The 27,562-nt window shown below is 50.7% G+C and overlaps 1 protein-coding gene across 1 annotated transcript in view; it reads right to left on the reverse strand.

Annotated features, from left to right (window-relative positions):
- PPP2R1A (protein phosphatase 2 scaffold subunit Aalpha) overlaps positions 1-27,557 on the reverse strand; it is a 40,762-nt gene extending 13,205 nt beyond the window's left edge. Inside the window, exons 1-6 of the mRNA XM_044256688.1 lie at positions 27,384-27,557; positions 12,539-12,629; positions 7,410-7,510; positions 3,112-3,344; positions 2,024-2,171; positions 1,755-1,910 (exon numbers count right to left, since the gene is read on the reverse strand). Coding sequence (XP_044112623.1) covers positions 1,755-1,910; positions 2,024-2,171; positions 3,112-3,344; positions 7,410-7,510; positions 12,539-12,629; positions 27,384-27,461 — 807 coding nt within the window. The 5' untranslated portion in view covers positions 27,462-27,557. The remainder of the gene's footprint in view (positions 1-1,754; positions 1,911-2,023; positions 2,172-3,111; positions 3,345-7,409; positions 7,511-12,538; positions 12,630-27,383) is intronic.
- Positions 27,558-27,562: the final 5 nt, after the last annotated feature.

Genomic DNA, 27,562 nt, shown 5'->3' on the forward strand with positions numbered 1-27,562 from the left:
CTTCTGTATTTTCCAAATTGGTTACCCGACCCTGTATTACTCTCGTAATGAAATTAAACACATCACGACTGAGGGGGAAGGCAGCGTGCCAGGGAAGGCTCCTGAAGACCTAGCAGGGAGCAGGACAGCTCATGACTAAGAAGGCAACAAACAAAAACTCTGAAGGGCCCAATGCTGCCCCTTAGACAGACCACAGAGTATCTCCTGGGCATGGAGCAGCTTGAATCTAAAATCCCTGCCTTCACTGAGCTTTTATCTAAAACCCAGTGTGATCCAGTTCACGCTGTCCAGAGGCCGAGGACAGAAGCACGGTCCTTAACCATGGTGCTGAGCCTCCGGGGAGCAGCCGCGCTGTGCTAACATTCTCACAGGGAACACGGATGGTCTGGGAAATGCTATCCCAAGGCTGAGTCCTTCCAGCAAACACCACGGAAATAAGCACACTCACAGGAACAGGGAGCCATGGGGTTGAAGAGCACCCAAGCCTCAAGCCCGGTGCCTCTCTCCAGCCCTCTCGCACATGGGGCCCCAAGGGCAAGTCTGGAATGTTCTTACTCGCACTGGCTCTGGACTCCCAGAGCTCCATGGACATGCTGTCCTTTTGCTGGAACACAGTCCTATCCCCACTCTCAGATGCCCATCTTCTAGAACCAGTGGCAGCCCCACCTCCTCTTCTCAACACCCCATGCAGGACTGTCGGCTCTGGTGCTGACAGCTTCCCTCTCTCTCAGCGGACCCTCCTGTTCAGGCTGCCTGCTCCCTGGAGGCTGGGAATGTGCTGAATTCGCTGGATCCCCAGCACCCATAAAAAGGCGGGTGTGCAACAAACACGACGGTAGCATAAGCAAACGTGGTCTCTGTGAGCAAGCACCGTCTAGGATCTTGTCCCTGTTCTGCCTGCCTGGCGGTGTCATTCTGACCAGTTCTGAACTGTGCTACGGGCTGAACTACTGTGCCTCCAAAATTCCTATGCTGCAGGCCCAACCCCTCAGTACCTCAGAAAGGGACTGCACTTGAAGACAGGGTTTTAAAAGAGGTCATTAAGGTGGCCCTCACCAAAAAGACTGGAATCCTTTTGCGGGAGCAGGAGGGGATTAGGACACAGGCATGCACAGAGGGGAGACCATGTGAAGATATGGGATAAGACCAACTAGAAACCAAGAAAAGAAGCCTCGGAGGGGCACCTGGGTGGCTTAGTCAGTTAAGTGGCAGACTCTTGACTTTGGCTCAGGTCATGATCTCAGGGTCCTGGGATCAAACCCTTCGGTGGACTCTCTGCAGTCTACTTGTCCCTCTCCCTCTGTTCCTCCTCTCTCTCTCAACAAACAAATAAGTAAGTAAAATCTTAAAAAAAATTAGAAGTCTTGGAATAACCTCCAGAACAGCGAGGCAATGAAGTACCCCCAGGCTGTGGCACCTGGTCATGGCAGTCCCAAAACTAATAAGGCTATGCCCTCCCTTTTGTGAAAGAGATAGTTTGATTAGGGCAAGAGCACACCCATACCAGCCTTCTCTGCTCTGGGACTCTCCACAGAACCTGAACTTGGCTTCAGAACCCTTCCCAACACAGCACCTCAGTTGCGACAGTTACTCAACCGGGGCTGCCACTATGAAGCGAGATGCAGCCAGATGATCGGAGAGCTTACTGCTCAAGCACCCAGTGATTTGTTGGATTTAACCAAAAACCCCATTTCTACGTGTGGCCCCTCTGAGGGCCTCAGTCTCCCGCTCTGTGAGTTATCAACAGCCCCCACCTCTGTGAACTTGTCGGCCACCATGTATCGGACGCGCCAGGACTTGTCCTCAGCAGCCTGGCGCAGGGTAGGCATCACCAGGGCCTCCAGATCCTCCTGGGGCAGTAGCTGGGCGATGTTCACACATGCCTCCACTGCCAATAGCCGCACCGAGTCCTGGGAAGACGATCAGAGTGGAGTGAGGGCAACATGGGATTCCCTCTGAGACATAGGGTCTGCCAGGGGAAGGGGATGGAAGAGGGGCTTGGGGCTTAGGGAGCAGAGCCCACCTGCTCGTCAGAGGCCAGGTTGGAGAACATGGGGATGATCTCACTCTTGACATTGTCCAGCTCCAGCACCTTGGCGAACTCCCCCAGCTTGGAGGCTGCGGCCCGCCGCACCATGGGGGTGTCATCTGAGCACAGGTTCCGGAAGTACCTGGGGGTTGGAAGTGGGACTCAGGAGGAGGAAGGCCTAGGAGCCCACAACAGCACGCAGAGACAGAGAGGAGAAAGCACAGACTTTGCAGTCACGCAGGTTCTGGCTTTGCCTGAGTGACTCCACACAAGCCATGAGCCCTCTGAGTCTTCCCAGGCCTATAAAATGGAGCTGACAGTGATCGTTCCCACCGCACAGGGTCCTGATGAGGTTTAAATGAGATACGGTGTGTGAAAGAGCAGCCAGTCCACACATAGTAAGTCCTAGTGAATGGCAGGTGCGGGCTCTATCAGTCTGACCGAATCAAGTGGCTGAGCTAAGATGCTGCTCGGGGCCCCTCAAAGGTTTTACTTTTCAGGAGCATGGGGGACACACGTGCGCACACAGACCTCTAAGTACACGTGGGCAGCTGAGCACCACTGTTCCCACGTGTGCTCGAGCTCAGGGCCCGGGCTTGCTGCTCAACAGTCCCGGGAGCTGGTGAGTGAACAAAGTCCAGAGGGAAGGGAAGAAACGCGTACTACTGGGAAATTTTAACCCAGTTAGAAGCACTTCCACTCACTGTTCCTGGAGAGGAGTCTGACATACAAGGAATTCTCTGGGGCAGCAAGCCCAAGGGGAGGAGGGGGGGGTGGTGGCCAAACTGAGCCAGCGTATTTGTGAGGTTTCTGGCTGGGGCAGGCCCGAGATGGCACCACCCCTCACAGGTCAAGCACTTTCACGAGCCAGATCTGTTGTGAGCGCTATGTGTGCACTCACTCTTGTAAATCCTCACGAAGCTCGATGGGAAGGAGCGATCATTTCTCCATTCCCTAAATGAGCAAGAGATCATGTCTGGACCAGGCCTGGGACGCCGCTCTCTGAGAGGCTTGAGGGGGTGGGGAGGAGTGGGTGCTGAGCCTAAGAGAAGGGTCCAAGCAGAGGGGAGGCTGGGACTTACTGCCGAAGTTCTGCCTTGACGGCGCTGGACACGCGGGGGTAGCAGACAGAGAAGAGGCCACAAGCCGAGGTGCGGGAGGTGAACCAGTCGCCGCCCGCCAACCGCTTCACCAGTGGCACGAAGTGGGCCTCGAGGTCCGAGGGTGAGTGCTCGTGCGAGATGGCCCGCAAGGACTCCACCGCCTTATCCCGCACCACCGTCTCCTCCACTGTGGCCAGCGACTCCAGGGGTGGCTGAGGCACAGAGCACAAGGTCACTGCAGGTCACCTCCCTAATGCCCCAGCCTTGAGCCCCACCCCGTGCCCCTCATGACTCATCTCCTGAGAAACCTTCCTTGACCTCCCCATCCCCACCTTCACCCAGCAGACCTGCCTGCAGAGCCCAGAGAACCTCACAAAGACGCCCTTGAAGGAGCTCACAGTTCTATGTATCACTTTCTAGCAGAGCCACAGCTGTCACCGGCGCCTCACAGCGCATGGAAAATCGTGGCTGTTGACTGGAACATCTATTCGGTGGGTGTCCTAAGCAGGGTCACTGTGTCACACAACTTGGGACTGGAGGGCAGGGGGAAGCGAGGAACAGGGAACAATGCTGATGCTATGAAGCAGGTCCTGTGACGGTCTTCATTTTACAGAAGAGGAAACTGAGGCAGACAAGTCAAATAACTTGCCCATGCTAGTGCTAGCTAGTGCTAGACAGGATCCAAACCAGGCCACCAGGTTCCCGAGCTTGCAAAAGGACATGGCTGTGCTGACAGGCGACTGCCGCAGGAGCTCATGGCACGTGACTGGCAAACCTGTGGCTTGGGACTTCGAGGCCTGAAGGGGTCATGCTCCTTTAGGGACATCTGACTCGCTCATCACAATGTCCTCAGAGCCCAGCAGAGCATCTCAGACAGGATGGAAACTCAGCAATTACTGACTGAATAAGGGGAGGCTAACGTGATTCTAGTCTGTTCAAATAAAGGTGTGGAGACCTGCAGTCCAAAGTCCAGTGTGGCCTGACAGGTGTGGGAGGCAGAAGAACCACACATGGAAATGCCTCCAGGGCTTCAGCAGAATGGAGCAAGGAGCAAAGGTGGTGGGTGGGGACAATGGAAAGAGGCAGCAACTGTGGCAGGTAGCCTAGGAAAGGCAGGTGCTTCCTAGCTCCATCAACTGCCACAAGAAAACAGAGCTGGTAGAAGCAATCAGTTTTCCGAAAGCAGCCAAAGGGGCCAGGTGTGCATCTCACTGAACACACGCCACACCACGGATGAACACTGAGGATGTTACGCCGAGTGAAATAAGGCAGTCAGAAAAGGCCACATGTTGTAGGATTCCTTTATATGAGGATCCCAGAGTAACCAGATTCGTAGATGCAGAGAGCAGAATGGTGGGCCCCAGGAGCCGAGGAGCACGGGCTCCGGGCAGTTACTGGTTAATGGAGACAATTTCCGTCTGGGACAATGACAGATGGTGGTGGTAGCTGCACCGCAATGTGAACAGACTTAACGCTACAGAACTGTGGCATTAACTTAAAAATGGTTGTATATTTAATCAGAATGAAAATAAAAAATCTCATTTGCAAAAGACTGACAATGATTCAAGAGGAAAATGTGACACTATGCCAGCCCAGGGGTTGCTCGTGTGTGGCCTCTACCCTAAAGCCATGCCACCGCAGGGTTTCTGGTTCTGGACCGGCTCATGAAGTGTGGCTGAAGGTGGTGTCACTGGGCTACAACAGGGACCATTTTCCTCTTTGTTCCTGGTTTTCCTGCTTTCCACGCTGGCAGGTTGGAGAGGGGTACTCGATCAGTACTCGCCATTTACCTGTTCCACTTAGAGTAACCAGTCCTAACAAAGACCTGGGGACCAAGGCCACGTAGCACTTACGTCACGCCACAATGCCTGCTAGGATCCTGCAGGTGCTGCTGCAGGGCCTTGCACAGTGACGTCTGTGATCCCCCAGGAGGCCTAGCTCAGCACAGAGCACAGAATCAGACCCTCCCGGGTGGGGCCTGGGAAGGTGCAGGTTTAGGAAGCTCCAAGGGATGCTTTCCCACAGTGGAAAGCCATGCTGTGGGGCCTCTATAAGAAGGAGCGAGGGCGGAGTTCCTAATACCAGAGAACATGCAGGGGAGGGGAGACGTGCGAACTTCCAAAAGTCACTATACTTTCAGGAGAGGCTCCAGAGTTTGCAGCACATTTCGAAAGGGATCCAGGACTCCAAAAGGGTTAAGAGCTGCAGATACAGAACTGATCTTTGTGCAATCCTACAGGTCCCTGTGAAATTAATTCCAATTCATCTCTACAGAGAAGGAGGGCTGGGATTGGCTGTGACATGCCCCTGGGTTCCCAAGGCCCTTGGCTGGTACTCATGTCAGCGAAATGAACAAGCTGCCCAACAGCCATCTTCCATTTCTCTTTGTCAAAATCCAGATCCACTGCCACCTCCTCCTGGAAGCCTTTATTGACGGCTCCCCCTTTCCACCTGAAACAGGTTAGGTGCCTCCTCCAGGTTCTAATGTCCCCCAGGTTCCCTCTTGTCCAGCTCCAATCAGCCAGTAGAGCCCCTGGCAGGGCAGGAGAGAGGAGTGGCAGTGGTTAAGAGGCAGGGGCCTGGGTTCGAATCCTGACTCTGTCTCTTCCCAGCTTAGGCAATTCACCTAATCCAGACCTTGAGCCTCAATCCTCATCTGTGAACTGGGGCTAGGAGACACGACAGGTGACCATGCAGAAGGCACCTGCAGGCACCAAGGAGCACCAGCATTTGGACCTGACTGGCTTCTGGGTTTCCAGCACTCCCTTACCCAGGGCCCTTAGAATGTGTCTGCCAGCTCATGTGACCATCATGAGTATCGGTCCCAGACAACATGTGACTTCCCCCCCCCAAATAAGTGTGGGATAACCCAAACCGGGTAAGGGAAGGATTCCAGGGTTCCTGTCCTGCTCCCCCACAAGCATGAGTCCTACACCATCTGAGGGCCCTGGAACCCCTTGCTGAAGCTACAGCAACTGTGTTTTCTGCTCCCAAGTCCTCTGAGATGCTGCTGAAAACTACAAATTTGCTCGTCAATAAAACTGAGAAATTCCAGGTCTTGCAGAAAGTTCCATGAAGCTCAAGGGACCCCTTTTTCAGGCTGGCCCCCAGACCTCATCATGTTCCTCATGTTAAGCAACCCTCATCTGTGTAAATATAAGAAATTATCTCATTTGCATACCAATGTCTGCATGTACATACACACAAATTATACACGTACACACAGATGAAAGCTCACAGACCAAAATTTAATAACAATTATCCAATATCTTCAGACATAACACTGCTTAAAAGAAAAGTTACCAAAAAAAAAAAAAGAAAAGTTACCGTTATCTTTTCAAACCCCAAATCCCCCCAATTTTAAGAAGTGCCATGATTTTATACACCACTAAAAGAAGGCGGCTGCTAACAAAAATTGTTAAGACATCATTAAGCGCAAATGCCAAATATAAAACTGTGTCTTTAGAAAGCATGACACAGGGGCTCTGAAGAACAAAAAAACCAAGGAACTCAGGAACCCAAGGCTCCCCGTTCCTGGAAGGCAGGACAGGAGTCTTGCCCTGGTGACAATGGAGTCCTCCGTGCTCTTCTCACAAAGAGAAACTACTATTAGTATCTGACGCATTTCTGTGTCCCCAGCTGTCACCAAGCACATGGGTGCACAGGCAGGCACCTGGAATCGCAGCTCTGCTATTTATTACCTGTGAGCCCTGGGCCAAGTCGCTTAACCTCTCTCAAGTGCGCCCAGTGGCTCATCTACAAAAGGGAAATGTCCCTACCCCAGAGGTTGGATGTAACCTCATAACGTATGGCATAATGATCCTGGTGGCTAACACCTGATAGTCCTTACCATGTACAAGTGCCATGCCAAGGGCTTAAATCAATTAAAAAGATACATCTTAATGATTCCCATTTTATAGATGAGGAAAGTATAACACAGAGGTTAAGTAACTCTTACAAGTCACACAGCAAAAAAGTGACAGAACTCAGACTGCCTCCAAGCCCAAAGCCCTCTATGGACAGGGCCAGGCAGGGCTTGGTACCAGTCAGGCAAGTGTTCAGCTAACAGAAGGTATACAAGTGCGTTTTGGGTATTGCTATATGAAGTGCCACTACCAATCTGCTGGATTCAGGGAACGTCTGGGCTTGCCTGTTCCTAGAACGTGACCACCCAGCTTCTCTTGCATTCTTCCTGCCCTGCTCCTAGCAGGGCCATGGGTCTGACCTGCCTGGAAAGGGGAAAGGGGAAAGGGGATGCCCCTGCCTCCCAGACTCACCAGCAGGCAGTGCACGTACTCGGGGCCTCCCACCAGTGTGGTGAAGGTTCCCAGCTGTTCCGCCAGGGCCAAGAGCACCTCATCCTCATCGTAGATGGTATCTGTGGAACCAAGACAGACTGTTACAATCCCACCCCACGTCTGACCCCTGCCCCCGGGTGACCCAAGGTGGGAACAAACAGGCTCCATTTGGCTTCCTCCAACCGCAGCCCTCAGGCTCCCCACCCCCCACCCGGGCTGGTGCAGGCCTGGGTCGGAGGACAGCACCAAAGGCCCTCTTCTGCCCTTCACTAGGTGAGGGACACTGGGAAAGTGAGACCAGTCTGCAAACCCACCTCTGAGCCTGGAGAATGGTGCTAATGTCCCTCTCAGGGGAGGGAGAGTGAGGAGCAAACCAGACCATGCATACGAGCACAGAGCCGGTCAACGGGGGCTCTTCGCTGTGGTCCAGCCTCTACCCTCAGCACCACCTTCTCTGCTAAGAACTCATCTTTCCCTTCAGCCCGAGAAATTTTTCTCCATCCTTCAAGACTCAGTTCAGGTTTCCTGACCAGACCAGACCAGAGCAAGTCCCTTATCTACGCTCCCCTCAATCCCAAGCTACCTTTACCACCGTCCTTATCTTAGTGTCCAGGACTGGCTCCTTTCTGTGCCCCCGTTTCTACCAGAAATGAGCACAGCAGGAGCTCAGTCCTGGTGCTGGAAGAACGGATGACTGGGGAAAGCCAGAGCTGCTGGGTCCTAATGCTCAAACCAAAGGCCCTTCTCAACGCCTGACCAGTACGGCAGAAGACGCTTCCAGTAGGAACTGCTGACCTCTGTGGCAGAAGATGCTAACAACCTGGCATCTGCGCTGGCATTTCAACTCTGAGCTTAAGTCAAGCCTATGGCAGCCCCGCTGCAGTTGGCACAACATGGGGCCTGCTCTGGCCAGCGGGGTTGAGAAGTGGTAGGTGCAGGCTCTGGGTCACTTTGCCACCACGCGCTCTGCTCATGAGGCTGTCCTCCCCCTCCTTACCCCATGGGGGGGCTCTCTGCTCTACTGCTGGCTGGGTGTGAGGCCATTCACTTCACCTGAGTCTGTTTTCTCACCCCACATCCTGAGAGAGCTGTGTGAGCCCAAAGTGAAGTGATGTTTTCTGTGACGAGCTCAGTGTGGGGCCTGGCCCAAGTCAGTACTTCAGAGAAAACAGGCCAGTGTGGCTCCGAGCCTACCAGGCCTTTGGGTCCTTCCCAGCCTCGGTTTCCCTGGCCTTCTCTATACACCCTACCCATTTTCTCAAGCTCCCAGAGACCTCAACTTGTGGATGGCCTCACTTGTATTCAACTCAGCCCTCAGTCCAGACTCCTTGGCCAAGCCGTGTTCCTGAAAGCCAAATGCGTGGAATCTGCCAGCACCTATTTTCATGGTCCCCACCCCTATAGAACCACCTTCTCAGCCTCCCCAGCCTCCTGGCCTCAAAGGCTTAGGGCTGCCTCTTCCCCACCTCTCTGATGCAGACCTGTCCACCTTCCACCTCAGTGTCACTCTGATGACCACCATCTCTTGCCTGGTGACTACAACTGCTCTCTAACTGGTTTTCCTGCTTCTGCCCTGGTCCCCAAACCACCCAGCCTCCTTCCAGAACACCGAGTAATCCTTTAAATCATGACACTCCCCTACTTCAATCTCCCAATGGTTTCTAAAAACCATGAATTAAACTCTAGACTCCATGTACCATGAGTCCACGTGATGTGACCACTGTACCAACCTCCAACTCACATCTTCCCGCCAACACTGTGCCCATCCCATGCCCGCCTCTTCCTGCAGCTGGAACATTCTTCCCCCAAAGTCCTACAGGGTACATACCATTCAGGTCAAACCCCAGGAAGACCTGCCCTGACCCCACTGGAATATCGCTTAACCTTATTTCCACCTTGTGTGTCTCTCTGCCTTAGCACTACTTATTCCCCTGACTGGAACAGAAGCTCCATGAAGACAGAACTTCGACTTGTTCTCCTCACAGCACACAGTGCACAGTAGATGTTTATGAAACGTGCCCACAAACGGTCGCCTTCCAAGTATTTTCTAACCGTGCTGTGCAACAGCTTAAATGAACCCAGATCTTTTAAACAGAAAACACTCTTTCCTGAACTTGAAGAAATGCCACGGCCACGACGAAAGGCAGTATCAAGCCACTCTCCGCCTCAGGGAACCTCCACTCGTACACCTTCCCAACAAAACCACACGGTGTGTTTAAGGCAAATCTGGGATTTCTGAGGACAGTTTTCACTGGTGTTTGCCCGGGTTTAAGTCTTCAAACAGCAGGTGACTTTTCAGCCACGGGCACACACAGGTGACCTGACTCACCTGGGAACCCATCCACATCTCACTATGGCCGAAAAAACTACCAACACCTGTTTCTAACCCAGCGTGGCATCACATGGTGACTTCCTCCTCATAACACCGACTATGAAAGTTCTGTAGGTTTGAGCTCAGAGAGGGCTTTCAGCCTGTTCTCAAACAGCAGCACCTTTTCTGAAAGACACAGTGCTATCTACCATCTGCTGTTTTGAACATTTTGCAGTGGGTGAAGCCCAAAGGACAGAAAATCTGCCACCACTTAACGAAAGCAGCCCAGAGAAATCTGTCTTGAACGCCTGACTCCTCTTCCATCTCGTGGCTTGTGCAGTTCCTCTCACTTGCATTATTGTGATGTCCCCTGTGGCTCTGATGTAATAAAGATGACACGTATGTTAGATTTACTGAATCTTGGGGCTCCCGGGTGGCTCAACTGGTTAAGTGTCTGCCTTCAGCTCAGGTCATGATCCTAGGGTCTTGGGATTGAGTCCTACATCAGGCTCCCTCCACCTGCCGCCCTCCCTTGCCCCACGCTTGTGCTCGCTCTCTCGCGCACCTTCTCTTCCCCCACCTCTGTCAAATAAATGCATCTTTAAAAAATTCACTGAATCTTAACAATGGCCCATGTATTAGATGATGATTCTTGTTTTATAGAGGAAATGAAGCATGTCCTAGCTGGGACTGAACCAGGCGGCCCAACCCCAGGGTCTCTACTCTTAGCCACCGGCCCCAAGTCAACTGCCTCTGCTGTTCCACGCCCCCACCACCCCGCCCCGCAACCTTTCAATAAAATGCTGTGTGCACAGGAGGTTTATTTTCTACATGTCATCCGCCCACCCTCCAGCAGCTATCTCCAACAACTGCCTGCCTTCACCTACAGGATTAATCGCAGACTGCCGCCTGGCCCTCGGAACTGGCAAACCCAACCCCCTACTTGCATCCCATCACCACAGTCAGTCCTGACTCCATGTGCTGCTTACTCCTGCCAATCCCCTCCCCAGCGGCCTTCCCCACTACCTCACTACAGAGGGGCAAGCAGCACATACCGAGCGTTTTCTACAGACTCAGCTCTGCATGGAGCACTTCATCCTCAACAGCCCTGTGGGTTAGGTCTTCCTCTCACCCTCGGACAGATAAGGGAGCTGAGGCCAGGGGAAACGGAATGGCTTACCCAGGCTTGCCAGCAGGCTGGTGGCACAGCTGGCCTCAAACCCAGGTCCCAACAACTTCTTTACCCACTTGATTTTTTTTTAACCTTTTATTTACTCAAGAGTGAGAGCGCATGTGAGCAGGGGGCGGAGGGACGGGACAGGGACGAATGACAGAAGGAGAAGCAGGCTTCCCGCTGAGCAGGGAGCTCAAGGTAGGGTTCAATCCCAGGATCCCGGGGTCATGACCCAAGCCAAAGGCAGATACTTCACTGACTGAGCCACCCGGCGCCGCTCTACCACTGTTACACCACCGTGCCACACATCACACTCCCTGCACCCAGCTGCCCCGTCTCAGCACTCAGAGCTTCCAAGTCCTGCACACAGTTCACCAGCGGAAGCCGCTCGGTTCAGGTCACCTGCTCAGTGTGACACAGATACCTGGCCTGCCCAGGCAGATAAACCTGTGCTCCGCAGTCATTAGCCGTTGTCACCGTGGGCAATCCCTGTCCCTCTGTAGGCCTTCATGTCCCCAAGTGTCAAGAGAAGGAATAACCATCTCCGCTCCCCTCCGCCGTGGCATCACCACTGGGCCCAACTTACAGGATCACGTAAGAGTTTCACTAGTGACTCTGAGCCTTCAGCTGCCATTTCAATTAGTATAAAATAGTAGTGAGAATAGTGGGACAGAGGATTTACCTCCAACTGCCGGTCCGGTGCGCATTAGACACTGTGCCGAGTGCTCTGTGCGCATCTTCAGACGGGGTGAGTGGGGCGGCCGAACCACTAACACTTAGCAGTTCTTGCCGTGTACTGAGTGTGAACTGCATGTGCGTCACGCGGCATCTTATTTAATTTTCATATCCGCTTACACAATTAGGCCCATCTCACACACAAAGAACCAGAGGCAGGCAGATGGGAAATACCCTGCCCTAGGCCACATAGCTAGAAAGTGGTGGGGCCTGGATTTGAACCCAGGTCATCAGGACCCTGAGTCATTAACCAGGGCGGTCAAGTCCAGCTAGCCTGTCCAGACAGACAAGCCCTGCTGAGTCACCTCCTCTAGCCGCAGGATCTCAGGTGAATGCACTCCTTCATCTCTTCATCCTCAGGGTCCTCACCTATAAAATGGGGGCAGGGCAGCAGTACTCCCCACCTCAAGGCGCTGCTGTGAGATTAACAATGGGGAACACCATTGATGTGTCCTTACTGAGCACAGGCCCCCATTCTGAGGGCCCTGAACTAACCCAACGCTCACGAGGGAGGGTCTGGAGCACTGCCCAGCACATGGCAGGCAGAGGACACGTGTCAGCAACTACTCGTATTGTTACTCCACGCTCATACTGATGCCACAGCACGTGTGTGCTTACCTGTATTTTGTACGTAAAAACTCCAAAGAACGGTTAGGTTAAGTGACTCACCTCACGATACTGGCTTTTAACTGTTAGTGCTGATTCAAAGCTGGCTCCAGCTGCCTCCAGATCCCGCTGACCGATCCTGCCCCCAACCCTGCCATGCCGTACCTGGCACAGGGCAGACGCTATGGTATGTTAGATCCCTAATGAGCCCTCTGTCACCTAACAAGAAGCAACCCCCGACAGTCCCCACTCCACTTGGACCCCAGGAATCCACCTCTTTACCTGTCAGAAAGGGCAGGAGCTCGCTGCGGGTCCTTTCCACACCCAGGGCTAAAGCAATGGTGGACAGTTTCTTGATGCTGTTGAGACGAAGCTGGTGAGAGAATGAGAAGAACAGGGGAGAACATTAGTGTGCCCGGACTTAGGGGAGTGTGTGACAGTGCCGGAACCAGGCAGCCTCTGGAAGCCTAATGTAAGGATGTGGCACAGTAACTTGGCACACACCTACCAAGTGACTGAGTCACTAAATTACGGTGTTAGCAGCGGCCTCAGTGAAAGCACCCACTGAGTCCTACTGAGCAGATACCCCTGCAGTGGTGTTTCCAAGACCACTCTCTACAACTGCACACTGCGTCCCCACACGGCTGGTCCCCCTCCTCTGCTTCGTCCCCTCCCGCACTCAGCATCATCTGACATGCTCCAACAGAGGTGGCCACATTCCGGCATGTTTACTCTGTGCCAGGTCCTAGGCTAGGCACTCACACGTACAGGTTCTCACAACAACCCAGAGGTCAGATGTGTTACAAGCCCTACTCTGCATAGGAGGAAACAGGCTTAAGCAGCAAAAGTCCCTTCTAAGGGTCACACGGTTCAGATGCTATGGGGCAGGGACTGAAACCCGGGACCACCAGTGAGCAGCGATGACAACAGAACAAACAAGGTAACAACATTGCTACACAAGCAGCAGCACTGTTAGCAGTAGCAACAGCACCAACATAACAGGTTGAAGAGTGGCCCCCTGAAGATATGGTCTGGTCCTAACCCCCTGTACTCAAGAATGTGAAAATAAGGACTTTGCAGATGTAATGAAGTCAGCATCTCAAGATGAAATCACCCCCAATTTAGGGGGGAGCCCGTGAAACAGTGAAACAGAAAATACATTTAATGGTCTCTGCCCCTGGTTCCTGCTGAGAGCTCCTAAAGCCCTTGGAATTTCCTGAGCAACAGCACTGTCTTTTGTTCCAATGAAGCGTATCTTGGTGGGCTCCTGGATGGGGACTGGTCACCGGAAAGACCAAGCCATCGTCAGAAGCTTGGAACTTTCAGCGCTATCCTCAACACTGGGAAAGTGGCTGGAGATAGACTTAATGTCAATCATGCCTATGTGATGAGCCTTTCATAAAAATCCTCAAAGCACAGGGCTTGGGGAGCTTCCAGGTTTGTGACAACATCAGGGTACCAAGAGGATGGCACACCCCAACTGCAGAGGAACAGAAGCCCCTGTGCGTAGGACCCGTCCCAATCTCACCCTGCGTCGCTTTTCATGTGCATGTTCATCTGAATCTTTTATTAGAAATAAGCTGATAGGGGTGCCTGTGTGGCTCTGTGGGTTAAAGCCTCTGCCTCCAGCTCAGTCAAGATCCCAGAGTCCTGGGATCGAGCCCCACATAGGCCTCTCTGTTCCATGGGAAGCCTGCTTCCTCCTCTCTCTCTCTGCCTGCCTCTCTGCCTACTTGTGATCTCTGTCAAATAAATAAGTAAAATCTTAAAAAGAAAAAAAAAAAAAAGGCTGATAAATGTTAAGTGTTTCCCTGAGTTCTGTGAGCTATTCTGGAAAATCATCAAATCCAAGGACAGGATATGGGAACCTCCAATGTGTAGGCAAGTCTGACAAGTTGTAGGTAACGTGGGGACCTATTACTTGAGACAGGCACCTGAAGTGGGGGCGGTTTCGAGGGACAGAGCCCTTCACCTGCAGGGTCAGCACTGCTTCTGGTTAGCATTACAACTGAAATGAACTGTAAGACATCTAGCTGGCATTGCAGAGAACTGCGTGGCATGGGAAAAACCTCACACATGTTATCAGAAGTGTGGAGTGTGGTAGTGATGGAAGAGTCAAGGAGACAAACAGAAGAGCGAGTTTTCTCTACACAGCCAACGACTGTGTCCTGATGAAACAGAAAAGGGGGAACCTCGGTGGTTAAGCCAGTCAGTAAAGCATCTGTCTTTAGTTCAGGTCATGATCCCAGGGTTCTGGGATCGAGCCCCACATCGGGCTCTCAGCTCAGTGGGGAGTCTGCCTCTCCTCCAGTTCATTCTCTCTCCCTCTCTCAAGTAAATGAAAATCTAAAAAAAGAAAAGAAACAGAAAAGGAGTAGACATGGAGACACAGGGAGCAGAAGGCCACTTGAGGATGGAAGGAGAGATAGAGGGAATGTGTCCACAAGCTATGGAGCACCAGGAATTGCCATCAGCTACCACAAGCCAGCAGATAGGAAAGGAATCTTCTGAGTCTCCAGAAGGAAGCAAAACTGCTGACACCTTACTTCAAATTTCTGGCCTCCAGAACTGTGAGAATAATTTTTGTTGCATTAAGCCACCAAATGAATAGTGCTTTGTTGTGGCACTGAGGACTCTAACACATTTGGCTAACACAGGACAGGTCTCACATGGAGCATTTAGGTGTTACGACCTCTCTCAATCCTCGCACTCCTAGGGAGGTTGGTATCCAACGCCCCCTTTCAAGACTGTGAACACAGGGACCTGAGAGAGGCAGACACATGCCGAAGCCAGCGTCGAGACAGAGCTGGGACCCCTGATGTGTAAGCCCACCGGGAATGGAAACCCTTGTTTCTCCAGCACAATAGTGTGGCCTCTCCTCCTGGCTCGCAGGGCTATGGCAGAAAGAGGTGAGGTCATGCGTGTGGGGGTGAAGGGAAATACCCTGGAGAGTGAGTAAGCCACTGCTGGGCACAGAGAAGGCATCCTCTTCCTGGAAGGGGAGGCACAACAAGAAGGGACGGGACTCCCTCAGCCAGTGCTTTTCCCAGAGAGGTCTGTGAGTGACTGCGATCCTACATCAGTTCCCTGGTCCTGGGGTTTAAAAATCTCAGAAATCACAGACAATACTATCACTCCAAGGAAATGCCATGGTGGCCTCTCCTTTCAGAAAAATGCGTTCACATTTCTCATACAGTCAATGGGTATTTGGGTATAACGCAGTCCGAACACTCAGCTCTCCAGCACCAATGAACCTAGAGATGAAGTATTATGAGAACTTCATCTTATTTAGCCAAAAAATAAATCATCCATAGAGACAGACCAACAGAAACATAACGAAACATGGTGAGCACTAACGGTGAATGACTACAGGTGGTGAATATAAACCTTCCCTGTAAACTGCTGGCAAGTATGTACTTTCAGCATCTTGGGCCAGAGTCTCTGTCCTAACTACTCAACCGTGCACTGACACAAAAACAGCCACAGAACCACACAATATGCAACCCAACAGGCAAACTGCATTCGCAAAAAAGCAGACCAAGGGTGGAATTCGGTCTACGGATCGCAGTCTGCTGGCCTTTGTCCGACTCTCAATGTTCTGCAGGTCTGAAGTTCTCCATAATAAAATATGGGGGGCCTACTGACTTAGATGCTTGTTTCCTTCCTCTCTGTTGCCTTCCAGTTAGAGCTTTGGGTTCCTCTCTCAGCTGGGCAATGGGGAAATGCATCCAAGGGCCACGACACTAGCAGGGGATGAGTGTAAGCGTAATGCTAACAAGAGCCGCTGACATCTGATTGCCTACTACATGCCCGACAGCACCCAAGTGCGTGACGTGGAGAAGGAACACATCTGATCCTTAGAAGTGAGCTCTGAGGCAGATGTTGTTCTAAGGGTGAGGATGCCCATGCACAGAGAAGCTGTCATTTGCCAGAAAAGCAGCAAGAGCCCAGATCGGAAGCCAGGCACCCAGACTCTTCATCTCAACATCTCTATATTTAAACAAGGTGCCCAAGGGGCGGGTGCCTAAGAATCAGGCCATCTCTGCCATGCTAGAGAGCCCCCTTCCCTCCTGCTGTCCCCGGAGACGCTGGTTTTGGTGTCACTGAAAATGTCAGCTTGCCTTTCTCAGCACAGACAGCACCAGGAACACTCAAGAAAGGCAGGGAGGCGCTCTGGGGTCAAAGCCACCTTTGGCTAAGCACCTTTACATATTAGCTATGGGATCTCGGGCCACTCTGTACCTTTCTGGGTCTCAACGTCCTCACCTGTGAAATGGGGATTAAATATCACCCATCCTCAAAAGGTTACTGTGACTACCAAGTGACATAAACCTGGGAATACCCTTCGACTAGCAAACACAATGACAGCTTTGATCTACCCTGTCGACAGCACCCTGAGTTTGTTCAGGCATCTCAAGAAGGGCACACATGGCAGCAGGCCAGCTTTCCCCCTGAGGTCTCCTTTCCTTTCTCTCCCAGTAAAAGTAAAATAACAGCAAATACTCCATGGTGCATACTGTGTGCCAGGCACTGTTCTAGGAGCCTTCATGTCTTAACTTATTTGATCCCCAAGACAACCGCATGAAGATTCAGGATCACCCATCACGTGGCCGAGGAAACAAAGGCACAGGGAAGTTAAGTAACCTCTCACAGCTTATAGGTGGCAGAGCCAGGATGAACCCCAATCACCTGGCTGTTAACCAGTTGCATCAATTTGTATTTCTGTGTTTTTAATTTGGGGGTGTGTGTGCTCACAGCAAGTCTAAGAACCATAGTTTTATTTTTATTTTTTTAAAGATTTTATTTATTTATTTGACAGAGCGAGATCACAAGCAGGCAGAGAGGCAGGCAGAGAGAGAGGAGGAAGCAGGCTCCCTGCTGAGCAGAAAGCCCGATGCGGGCCTCGATCCCAGGACCCTGAGATCATGACCTGAGCTGAAGGCAGCGGCTTAACCCACTGAGCCACCCAGGCGCCCAGAACCATAGTTTTAAACGGAGGAGAACACAGACAACACTAGAAGTACCCGCAACAGATGCCAAAAGATGTGAACAGTCATGATTCCCACAGGCTTTTGCTGACACTTCCTATATTTTGCTATTGTAATACTACAATTCCTAATGGGAGGAAAGTTAAATTGGAGTTACAGGTTATTGAAAATAAAGGTGTTATTTTCCCCACCCGAATTGATGGACCTGTGCTGGAATCTGAGATGGGCCCCAGGTTAAGGGCTTCTGCACTGACATTTTGCAAAGATGACAGTCAAATGGCCTGCAGACACATGAAAAAGTGCTCCACATCACTCGGCATCAGGGAAATACAAATCAAAACTATAGTGAGATCCCACCTCACACCAGTCAGAATTGCTAAAATTAACAAGTCAGGAAACAACAGGATGCGGAGAAAGGGGAAACCCTCTTACCCTATTGGTGGGAATGCAAGCTGGTGTAGCCACTCTAGAAAACCGCATGGAGGTTCCTCAAAAAGCTGAAAATAGAGCTACCCTATGACCCACTCTGGGTATTTACCCTAAAGATACAAATGTAGTGATCCGCAGAGGCACATGCACCTCAATGTTCATAGCAGCAATGTCCACAATTGCCAAACTGTGGAATGAGCCGAGATGTCCATCAACTGATGAATGGATAAAGAAGATGTGGTATCTACATACAATGGAATATTATGCAGCCATCAAAACTGAAATCTTGCCATTTGTAACGATGTGGTTGGAACTAGAGGGTATTATGCTAAGTGAAATAAGTCAGAGAAAGACAATTATTATATGATCTCACTGATACAAGGAATATGAGAAACAAGACAGAGGATTGTAGGGGAAGGGAGGGAAAAGTGAAATAAGACGAAACCAGAGAGGGAGACAAACCGTAAGGGAGTCTTAATCTAACGAAACAAACTGAGGGTTGCTCTCATGGAGGTGAGTGGGAGGGATGGGGTGGCTGGGTGATGGACACCGTGGACAGTATGTCCTATGGTGAGCGCTGTGACTGTCTAAGACAGATGAATCACAGATCTGTAACCCTAAAACAATATACATGTTAATTAAAAAAAAATTAGAGCTCCTGCACCGGGTTATACTGCCGCTCATAACCCCTGGTTTTCAGCTATGCACATGACCCCCAGGAAAAGACATTTCTGAATCGCTTTTTCATCCAACGTGAATTTAACGCCTGGCCAGTGAAATCTCAGTGGGAATGGTGTATGTGACTTCTAGGAAGTGTCCATAAGGGGATCTGTGGTCACACTCATCTTCCCTCTTTTCTGCATGGAATGCATGGAATGGGGCTATGATGGCTGGGCTTTAGCAGCCACCTTGGGATCATAAGGTGAACCTGGAGATGGGGAGGGTAGGATGGGTGACATGCAAGCAGTGTACAAAGTGGAAGAGCCTGAGACCCTGACACCAGAGACAGAAAGAGTGCCATACCAGCCGCATTGCCTTCAGACTTTTTGGTCATAAGTCAGAAATAAACCTCAAGCTATTTAAGCCTCATTTAGAATTTTCCCCGTTATTTACAGCCAAACTGATTCCAGTGAACTCAGCACATGACCTAGTTCTGGACAAAGAGACAAGGGCAAGTCAGCCTTCAACAAAGACTCTCCTCCTTGGGAAAAAAGGGAGGATGACAAGGAAAAAAAAAAACTTCTCTGTCCGAGGTCAACCCCTGCTTCCAGTGTGGTTCTGTAAGGACTTAACAACAACAGACAGAGCAACGATCTTGTGGCCACACGAGGCAGCTCAAAGGAACAGCATACTCTGACCCAATTCTGTGACAGCCTTGAGCTGCCGAACTGGTCATGTAAGGAAAAAATGAGCCCTTAACTTGCCGGAACAACTGTTGGTCGGGTTCTCTATGATATTCCTGTTGGAGCAGCTATTAATAATATCAACGAGAAATCCTTGCTGTCCTTGATCGTGGCACAGTGCTGAAGTCTACCCTGTGCACTGTCTCCCGAGCAGGTTCCTATCAAGTGCCCATGACGTTCCACATACATGGTTTTGCGACAGCCTGTCACCCCGGGCTGGGGCTGCCTCTGTGCCCAGTGGTCCTCAGCACAGAGCCAAGTACATGGGGACACACATACAACATCTCCCTTCCAGCCACCGTATCCACTGTAGAAGCACTACTCACTTTTTAAGGTCAGTGTTTCCATTGGATCCACCAAGTTTCCCTGACCCAAACACGTACAGTGTGAGCCCAGGGAGCTTCCCTGTCACAAATGTGTATGGTGCGAGCCACAGGCAATCCGCCTTCCCTTTGGAGTGAAATCCAAAGGCCTTGCTATGGTCTATGAGGCCCAACAGAATCTAGCCCCTCCTCACCCACTCTCACTGCCCACTGCCCCCATACCCCTGGAAATCCTGTCAGTGGCTTCCTCGACCGTAAAACCAATGCAACACCACCCTCACCCAGCTCTTCGCACTTGCTGATGTACCGTTTCCTCAGCCTGAAACACTCTCCCTCCAGTCACCTCAGGACTTCCCCCACTTTACTCAGGCCTCTGCTGGATCCTCACACGCGAGCACCCCGGGGAAACAGCATGCCGTCTCTCCCCACATGTAAGCGCTCTCAGCAGTCCTGACACAGACTTCTCCGCTCAGTTTGTCCTTCCCCACTAGAACACCAGCTTCACAGGGCAGGGACACTGTCTTCTTTCCCCCGCGCCCCAAGAATCTAGGACAACACCTGGCATGGAGTTAGAGCCCACTCAATATCTGCAGGATTCTTTTTTCTTTTTTTTAAATAAAGGAACTACAAATGTGAATACAAGCAGAGATAAAAGTGTCTAGGGGCGTATGCTCCAGACTGCTGCTGTCTGGAACAGGTGGTGGCCAGCAACGGGGCACTGGGGTCTGTAATGTAAGGTGTGTACCTTAACACGGAGCCTTGGCCGGCCAGGAGAAGTCTTTCCACCTCCTACAAAGTCCTAATCTATGTATCTTTCTTCCTTGTTCCACAAAGGATCACGTTTTTAAATGAACATAATGTGTGTGGGTGGGAAAAACCCATAAAAATATATGATAAATGAGCATGCACTCTGGCTTTACCTACTAGCTAAGGGTCCCGGGCCAGTCTGGGCACCTTGGAGCTTCTGTCTCCTCCCTGTAAAATGAGAATTAACAGCAGAGCTGACCTCCCGGGACTGCTGGAGTATTTGTACAGGGAGAGCCTGGAGACAGAGCCTCACAGGCGGCAAGCACCTCATTGTTTGCTCTCCTTCACCATCGCTCCTTACGTATTTCACATTTCAGGGGCGAGGCAGCGGGTACTAAGTGCTGCATGCTCAGAAGCCACCGCGCCAGAGTGAGTTACTTCTCACAGTTTGCCTGGCATGATAACCGCTCATGGATGTGCCTGCTTCCCTTATCTGGAAGGTGACCTGTCTCCGGGATAAGGGTCAGGACTGTAACCAATGGTGATTCCTGAACCTAGTACAGGGCTGGGCTCACCAAAAATCATAAAAAGAAACAAATTCAGTTTTTGAACACCCAACTACACCTTAGACTACTTATGTGCCAGGACCACAGCTAGGTGCCCACACATGGTCTCCCTGTAATTGCTACCACAACGCCAGAGGCACACAGCAGCCCCACAGGCATTCCACAGCCAGGCAGGCGGGGCAGAGAGGAGCGTGCAGCCATCCAGGGAACTGCGGCGCACACTGCAGCGGTAGCCCGCTTCTGCACTGCCTGCCTACGCAGCCGTCCCCCAGTTTAACCGCCCAGAGAGCAACCTTGGCTCTAAGTTCCGCATCACCGGTTGCCCGCGCACACCATGAAAAGAGGTCAGAGCTTTAGGTCCATGCTCTGGAGACACGGGGCGAGCTGCCACAGGGTCCCGGAGAGTGGCCAGTGACTGCAGGGTCTTTCCACAGTCCGCTCCACTAACCCCACACCACCCAGCCTGTGAGTCTTCCACCCTTTCTTCACCTAACAAGAAAATCAAGGCCGAAGGGCTGAGGAACTTATGAAGTGGCCAGAAGAGCAGAACTCAAAACCCAGGTCTGCTTCCACCGTGGCACTGTCGCCCTGTGTTACTTTCAATCCTAGACTTTGTCTGCACAGGGGCCTCAGCCTGGTGGTGAGGACTGAGTGCTACCCTGGAAACACAGTGCCCTTGGCTATTTCCTAGCGTCGTTACTTACATAAATGCCACGACTCAAAAAATAAATAAATAAATAAATAAATAAATAAATGCCACGACTCGCAGTCAAATTCATAAACTGATTTAAACATGCCCAATGTAAAGGAGACTTCTGAAGCCCTTGGGGAAATCTGAGGTTTAGAGGAGCCTGAGGGATCAGAACAGTCTGGTCTGATGCAGATGACAGCAGTGCTGTCATTCAGTGTGATTGAGACATGCGTAACAAAGCATGTGGGAGAAAATGTCTGAAGCCTGGAACTGACTTTTAAAACACTTAAAAACAAACAAACCCCCCACAAACCTGAGGGAGGGTGAGGAACAGGTGAAAACATGTGGCCATTTCTGACAACAGATATTTAACTATTAAAAAACTTCTAGAGGAAAGTAAATTAGCACCTATCTCTGATGTCGTTTGCGAGGACTTAACGAACACAAAGTACTCATGGCGCTGCTGGGTGCACAGCAGGGTCTCTAAACTGAGGCAAGACTGACATCTGGAGCAGGAGCACCTCCGTGGTGGGGGCCGTCCTGTGTATCAGTAAGACACTGGGCAGCATCATAGGCCTCTCTCTGCAGGATTCCAGATGCACTCCCCCCACCAGTCCTGACCACCAAAAATACCTCCGGACATGTGTTTTCTGGGGAAAAAAAGTCAGCCAGAGCTGAGAACCACTGCTCTAAAGGAATCAGGAAAAGAAAAGTCTTTAAAGGGCACCTGGGCAGTGCAGTCGGATGGGCGTCCAACTACAGATGTCAACTCAGGTCATGACCTCGAGGTCCTGGGATCAAGCCCCACATCGGGGTCTGCGCTCAGCAGGGAGTTGGCTTCTCCCTCTCCCTGCTCTGGCTCATGCACGCGCTCTCTTAAAAAAATAAATACAACAGAACAGTCTTCGAAAATACTCGGGCACCTCGCCTTGACAAAGTCCCCATGATCTCATCCCCACCATGACTACTATAGGCCAACACTTACTGAACATTCACAACACGTCAAGCACGGTTCTAAGCATTTCCCATGTACCATACTATTTAATCCTCACAAACCCTTACAAACTCCTAAGTTACACAATCACTCCCATTTTATAGATGAAAACAGAATCTAATAGAGACATAGCCTCTCACCCAACAGACCATGCTGTAAGTAACACGGGGCCCTGAACAACTGGATACTGCAGTCCGGCCTCTGCTTCTTACTGACTGGGAAGGCCTTAGGTAAGGGATGCCATCTCTTTGCACATCACTTTCCCAAGTATAAAACACAAAAAGCTACCACTACAGAACAAGGTCATCACATACTGAATGCTTACTTCCAAGCAGCCACTTAATTTGCCAATTCCACTGCATCTTCACAATCTCCCCAGCAGATGCTTCTTCCTCATCATCACTCCACTCCAGACGAGGAATCCCAGCCCAGTAAGAAAAAGGAATTGGTCCAAGGACACACATGGGACAAACTAGGAGAAGTGGGATTCAAAGCTGTCACCCCTGACTCCCCACTTTACCACCCAACACATTACATCCCACCCACCAGCAAATCCCACCTGCCCTCCTGTCAACAGACCCAGAGTTTAACCTCTACTCCTTACAACCATGCCAACACCAGTCCTGGGTGCCAGCTCTGCACGGACACCCCAACAGGTCCATATGCTCCTGCCCGGCCCCTACTCAATAGCCAAGAGGATCCTTTAGAATTAAGCCAGAACATGTCATTTCTCCATGAAAAGCCTTGCAAAGGAACTGAAACTTGGCATGGTCCGCAGGCCTTCACTTGATCTCACTCCAGACTAGTTCTCACCTCTCACCACTCTGCCGTTCTTCCTGCTTCAGCCCCGCTAGCCTGCTTGCTGTTCTCTGAACACAACTAGCACGCGCCCACCTCAGGACTCAATATCACCTCCCCAGTGACCCTCACTTCCTCCACTATCACCTCCTTGACTATCCTATCTAAAAAGCAGGGATGAGGAGTGTCTGGTGGGGCTCAGCTGGTTAAGCAGCTGACTTCAGCTCAGGACATGATCTAAGGGTCCTGGAACTGAGCCCCACAATGGGTTCAGAGAGGAGTCTGCTTCTCCCTCTCCCTCAAATAAATAAAATCTATAAATAAATAAATAAAATAAAAAGCAGCCCTGGGCTTGCTCTAGGCCCTGGAGCCTGCCTTATTTATTATTATTTTTTATTAACCTACCTTATTTTTCCAGTAAGCAATTACTGCCACTGACATCACACTCTCGACCTACTGTTTACCTCCTCTACTAGAACACAAGCCCCATGAAGCAGCAGCTTCGCTGTTTTACTCCTTGCTGTGTTCTAGCATTTAAAACAGTCTGGTGCATAAAGGTGCTGAACAATTATTTGCTGAGCAAATCAATCAAGACTAGAGGGTGCCCAAACCCATGTTCATTCTAGTATCCTAGATTGTCTCATTAAAGACCAATCAAAATATCTGGCATATGAATATAGTCAGCAAGTTTCTGTCCGGGCCAAATTCCATTCTCTCCTTAGGTCTTACACGTCCTTTGGGAACCTTTCCTGGGTCCTCCACTTCTCAGCCGCATGAATCTGACCAAGCTACATACTCGGCTGTGCTTTAGTTTCCTGCTCAGGAAGACACAGGACCTACTTCAGAGGGTGGCGATGAGAATTCAGGAAGCTCATAAATGCAATGCCCTCGGTAGCAGTTAGCTTAGAGCAAGCACCCAACAGATATCCACCATTATCATTATTCATTCAATCCTTTCTGCGCTCCTCTATTCTGAGGCCTGTACTGAGCCGCTGAATCCTGAGATGAATCAGAGCCAAGTCTCAGAGCCGAGCCCTGCCCTCACAAAGCCCATACACATGGGCACAGATGCAATTTCTGAGATTTTTGTCTCTGATTCTTGGGAAAACGTTCAAACTCCTTTTAAACACAGATCTGTATGTACCAGCATGAAAAGATAAGGAAAAAATACTAAGTGAAAAGTGTAAGTTGTAGAACAAAATATTTAGTGTTTTAAAAAATAACCCACTGGCTTTTTTTTTCTATATATGAATACAGCATGACCTAGAGTCAGCACACACTGACAGATATATAATACAGACAAAAAAGAAACAAACAATGCAGACAATAAATACAAGCCATACAGATAAGTTTATATTTTCTGGTAACATTAAAAAAAAAAAATACTAAGCATACAAAATTAATATATTTAACCCAATGTTTTTATCATTTCAATGGGTAATCAAGATGAAAAGCTTCACCCTGATGTTTAACATTCTCCATAGCATGTCTCTTAAATCTGGTATTGACTTACAAGTACATCTCAACTCAATTCAGCCACATCTGATGTGTTCAAGAGCCACAGAGTGGCTACTACACTGAAGAGCACATGTCAGCCAAGGTCTGTATGGACCTGGTAATGGGCTACTCTGGGGGCAGCAGGTGGGGGCAGCAGGTGGGGGCAGGTTGAGGAAGAAAGGGTGGGGTTTAATACAGAGGTGTTTAAGTCTAAGGCAGACACTCTCCTTACTGTAAAGAACTAGGTAGTAAATATTTTAGCTTTTAAGATAAAAGCCTCAAATATTTGTCTCTGTGGCAACTACTCAACTCTACCCTGCTGTTGTGTCACAAGAGCAGTCATGGATAATATGTAAATTGAAAGATCTGTGTTTTCAATAATACTTTATTAAAAAATAAAAAGGCAAAGGCCACCCCTGGCCATATGCCAATCCCTGTGATGAGGGAAAGAAGCAGAAAATGTTCACCTTTAGCCCAGAAGGCTGACCTACAGCCTGCATAGTTTCAAAAAGGACCAGAAATTAGCTGTTCGTTATGTTCTTAAAGGGTCTCATGACTACCTATACATCTCACCGATAGTTAATACTAAGCGAAATGACAAGCACCAGAGAAACCTTGTGAAAGTAGTTTTATGAGTAGAAATTCGAAAAAAACATTTATGATCTAATATTCCCTGCACATCCTGCCCCTTGAGCACTAAGCATAAAACCACTAGCTTCACAGAGCAAAAGTACAGCTTCTTCTGTCCACAGGTCCCCATGCTATTTAAATAAACTTGTTAAGCTGCATCGTAAACACCTCAAGAACTCTTTCTTGAACTGTGCTCAATGATCTGGCAACCCCTGGTTTAAGTCACTGCTCCTAAGATCCTTCTGAGTCATAGCCTCCTTCATCTTCATCTCCCAACACCAACAGCTCATTCTTTTGGCTCCAGTCACACTGGCTTCCTGCAGTTCGCTGAACATGTGTTGCACAGTGCTGCCATAGAACCTTTGCACTGGCTTCCTTTACCTGGAATGTTATTCACCAGATACCTATGAGGACCTGTTCCTCATTTCGCATCTCTGCTCAAATGTTCCCTTGAAGGCCTTGCCTGGCCATTCTCTCTAAACTTGTAACACTCCCCCGTCTGCCACATCCCTGCTTCCTTTTTCTCCAAAGCACTTACTGCCATTTTACACAGTACACGCTTCAACTGTCTCCCCACACTATAACATAAAGCTCCATGAGGCCACTAGTTTTTGTCACCTTGTTCCCTCTTGTATACCTGTGCCTAAAATAATGCCCTATTCAGAGCTGAGGCCCAACACTGATTCACCGATTCACCATCACAATGCCCTGCTGTTGCCTTCCCACATCTCACACCTGTTAATAATGTATTCAGCTGTTTCACATCTGCTTCCTGTATAACAACGGTGTCACCATTATATCCTCAGCACCATAACTGATATGTGGCAAGTGTTTACTGAACAAATGAATTCACACAAGAGCCCTATGAACTAGATAATTACCTCCATTTGAGAGAAGAGGAAAGCAAGGACTAAGGAGATTAACCGACTTGCCCATGTCAATTAGCAAGAAGTGGAAGAGCCAGGAGTACAACAGCAGCCTGTCTGACTCTACAACTTGGGATGTACCTCGAACTTCAGAGGCTGGGCCCAGTGCCATCCGCTCAATTTTATAAACAAAAATTGAGGCCCCTATAAAGGGAGAATGGGGCCTCTTCAATTACTACTCCCAATAATTGCCGCTAACATTTATTGGGCCCTTAACAACAACGAGGCACCGTTCTATTTCACTTGTAGTCCTAACTCATCCAGCCCATCACAACCACTAAGTGAGGCCTGAACTATTATTAGCCCACATTTCAGGGAAAACAAGCCCAGAGCCGTGAAGTAATTTGCACAAGGTCGCACGGCGGGTGGGAGGTGGAGCTGGGATGGGCAAACCGGGGAATCCTTAGGCTTCTCAACCACTCGCCAGCACGGCTTGGCCGTGCCCCCATCCCACTCACCAGAAATATGTTAACCTGTTGAATAAACTGCCCACCCGCTGTTCGGCAGGATCCCAGAAGCTGGGTGCGTAAATCCGCGCTTGAATTTGGCTAGTTGCCCCCTTGGCAATCGGAGTGTTTTCGCCGCCCCTCCCCTTCGGGAATCTACATCAAAACTGAAGAGGGAGGGAGAGCAGGAATCGGAAAGGCAGCGTCATCTCTCAGACCCCATTTATAAGTTCACCCCACAGTGCTGAGGCCCAGCCGCCGGAATATAGGAAAGAGAAAACCTACCAGAGCCCCAATAAACCCGGGGCCCCTCCCCCACTCGGAGCGAGCCTCGCGCCCCCATCCCCAAAGGGCCATTCAGGGGCCGCCGCCAACCACCGAGCCCTTTCCTCTGCCCCAAGTGGCCGAACCCCCTCCCCCGCCGCTGCTTCCCAGGACCCGGGCCGCCACGCGCACTAGGCAGGCCTGGGACCCCTCCAGGGTGGCCTGCCTCCCGCCCTCGGGGGGCTAATACCCAATCCCGGGCGCCGTCTCATCCAGTCTTGAGACCTGGAGACGTGAGAACTGGGCGCTGATTGGCCGCTGCCCCCTTCCGCCACTCCCAGCGAACACTGAGCTTTCTCCGCGAGGGCCGTCCGTGCCCCCATTACCCCTTCCCGTATTCCCCAAGACCCCCGGGGCCTCCGGACCTGAACATCCTCGTTGCGAAGCTCGTCTATCAACACCGCAATGGGGTACAGCGAGTCGTCGCCGTCGGCGGCCGCCATCTTGGCTCCGTCCCGTCCCTGTCAGACTGCGGCCGGCGCCGTGCAGAAACGGGGGCAGGGAGGGGTCGGGCTGGGAAGAGGACGAAAGACGAGCGTGGGGG

This window comes from Neovison vison, chromosome 7 (genome assembly GCF_020171115.1).
Source record: "Neovison vison isolate M4711 chromosome 7, ASM_NN_V1, whole genome shotgun sequence".
In the NCBI taxonomy this organism is placed as follows: domain Eukaryota; kingdom Metazoa; phylum Chordata; class Mammalia; order Carnivora; family Mustelidae; genus Neogale; species Neogale vison.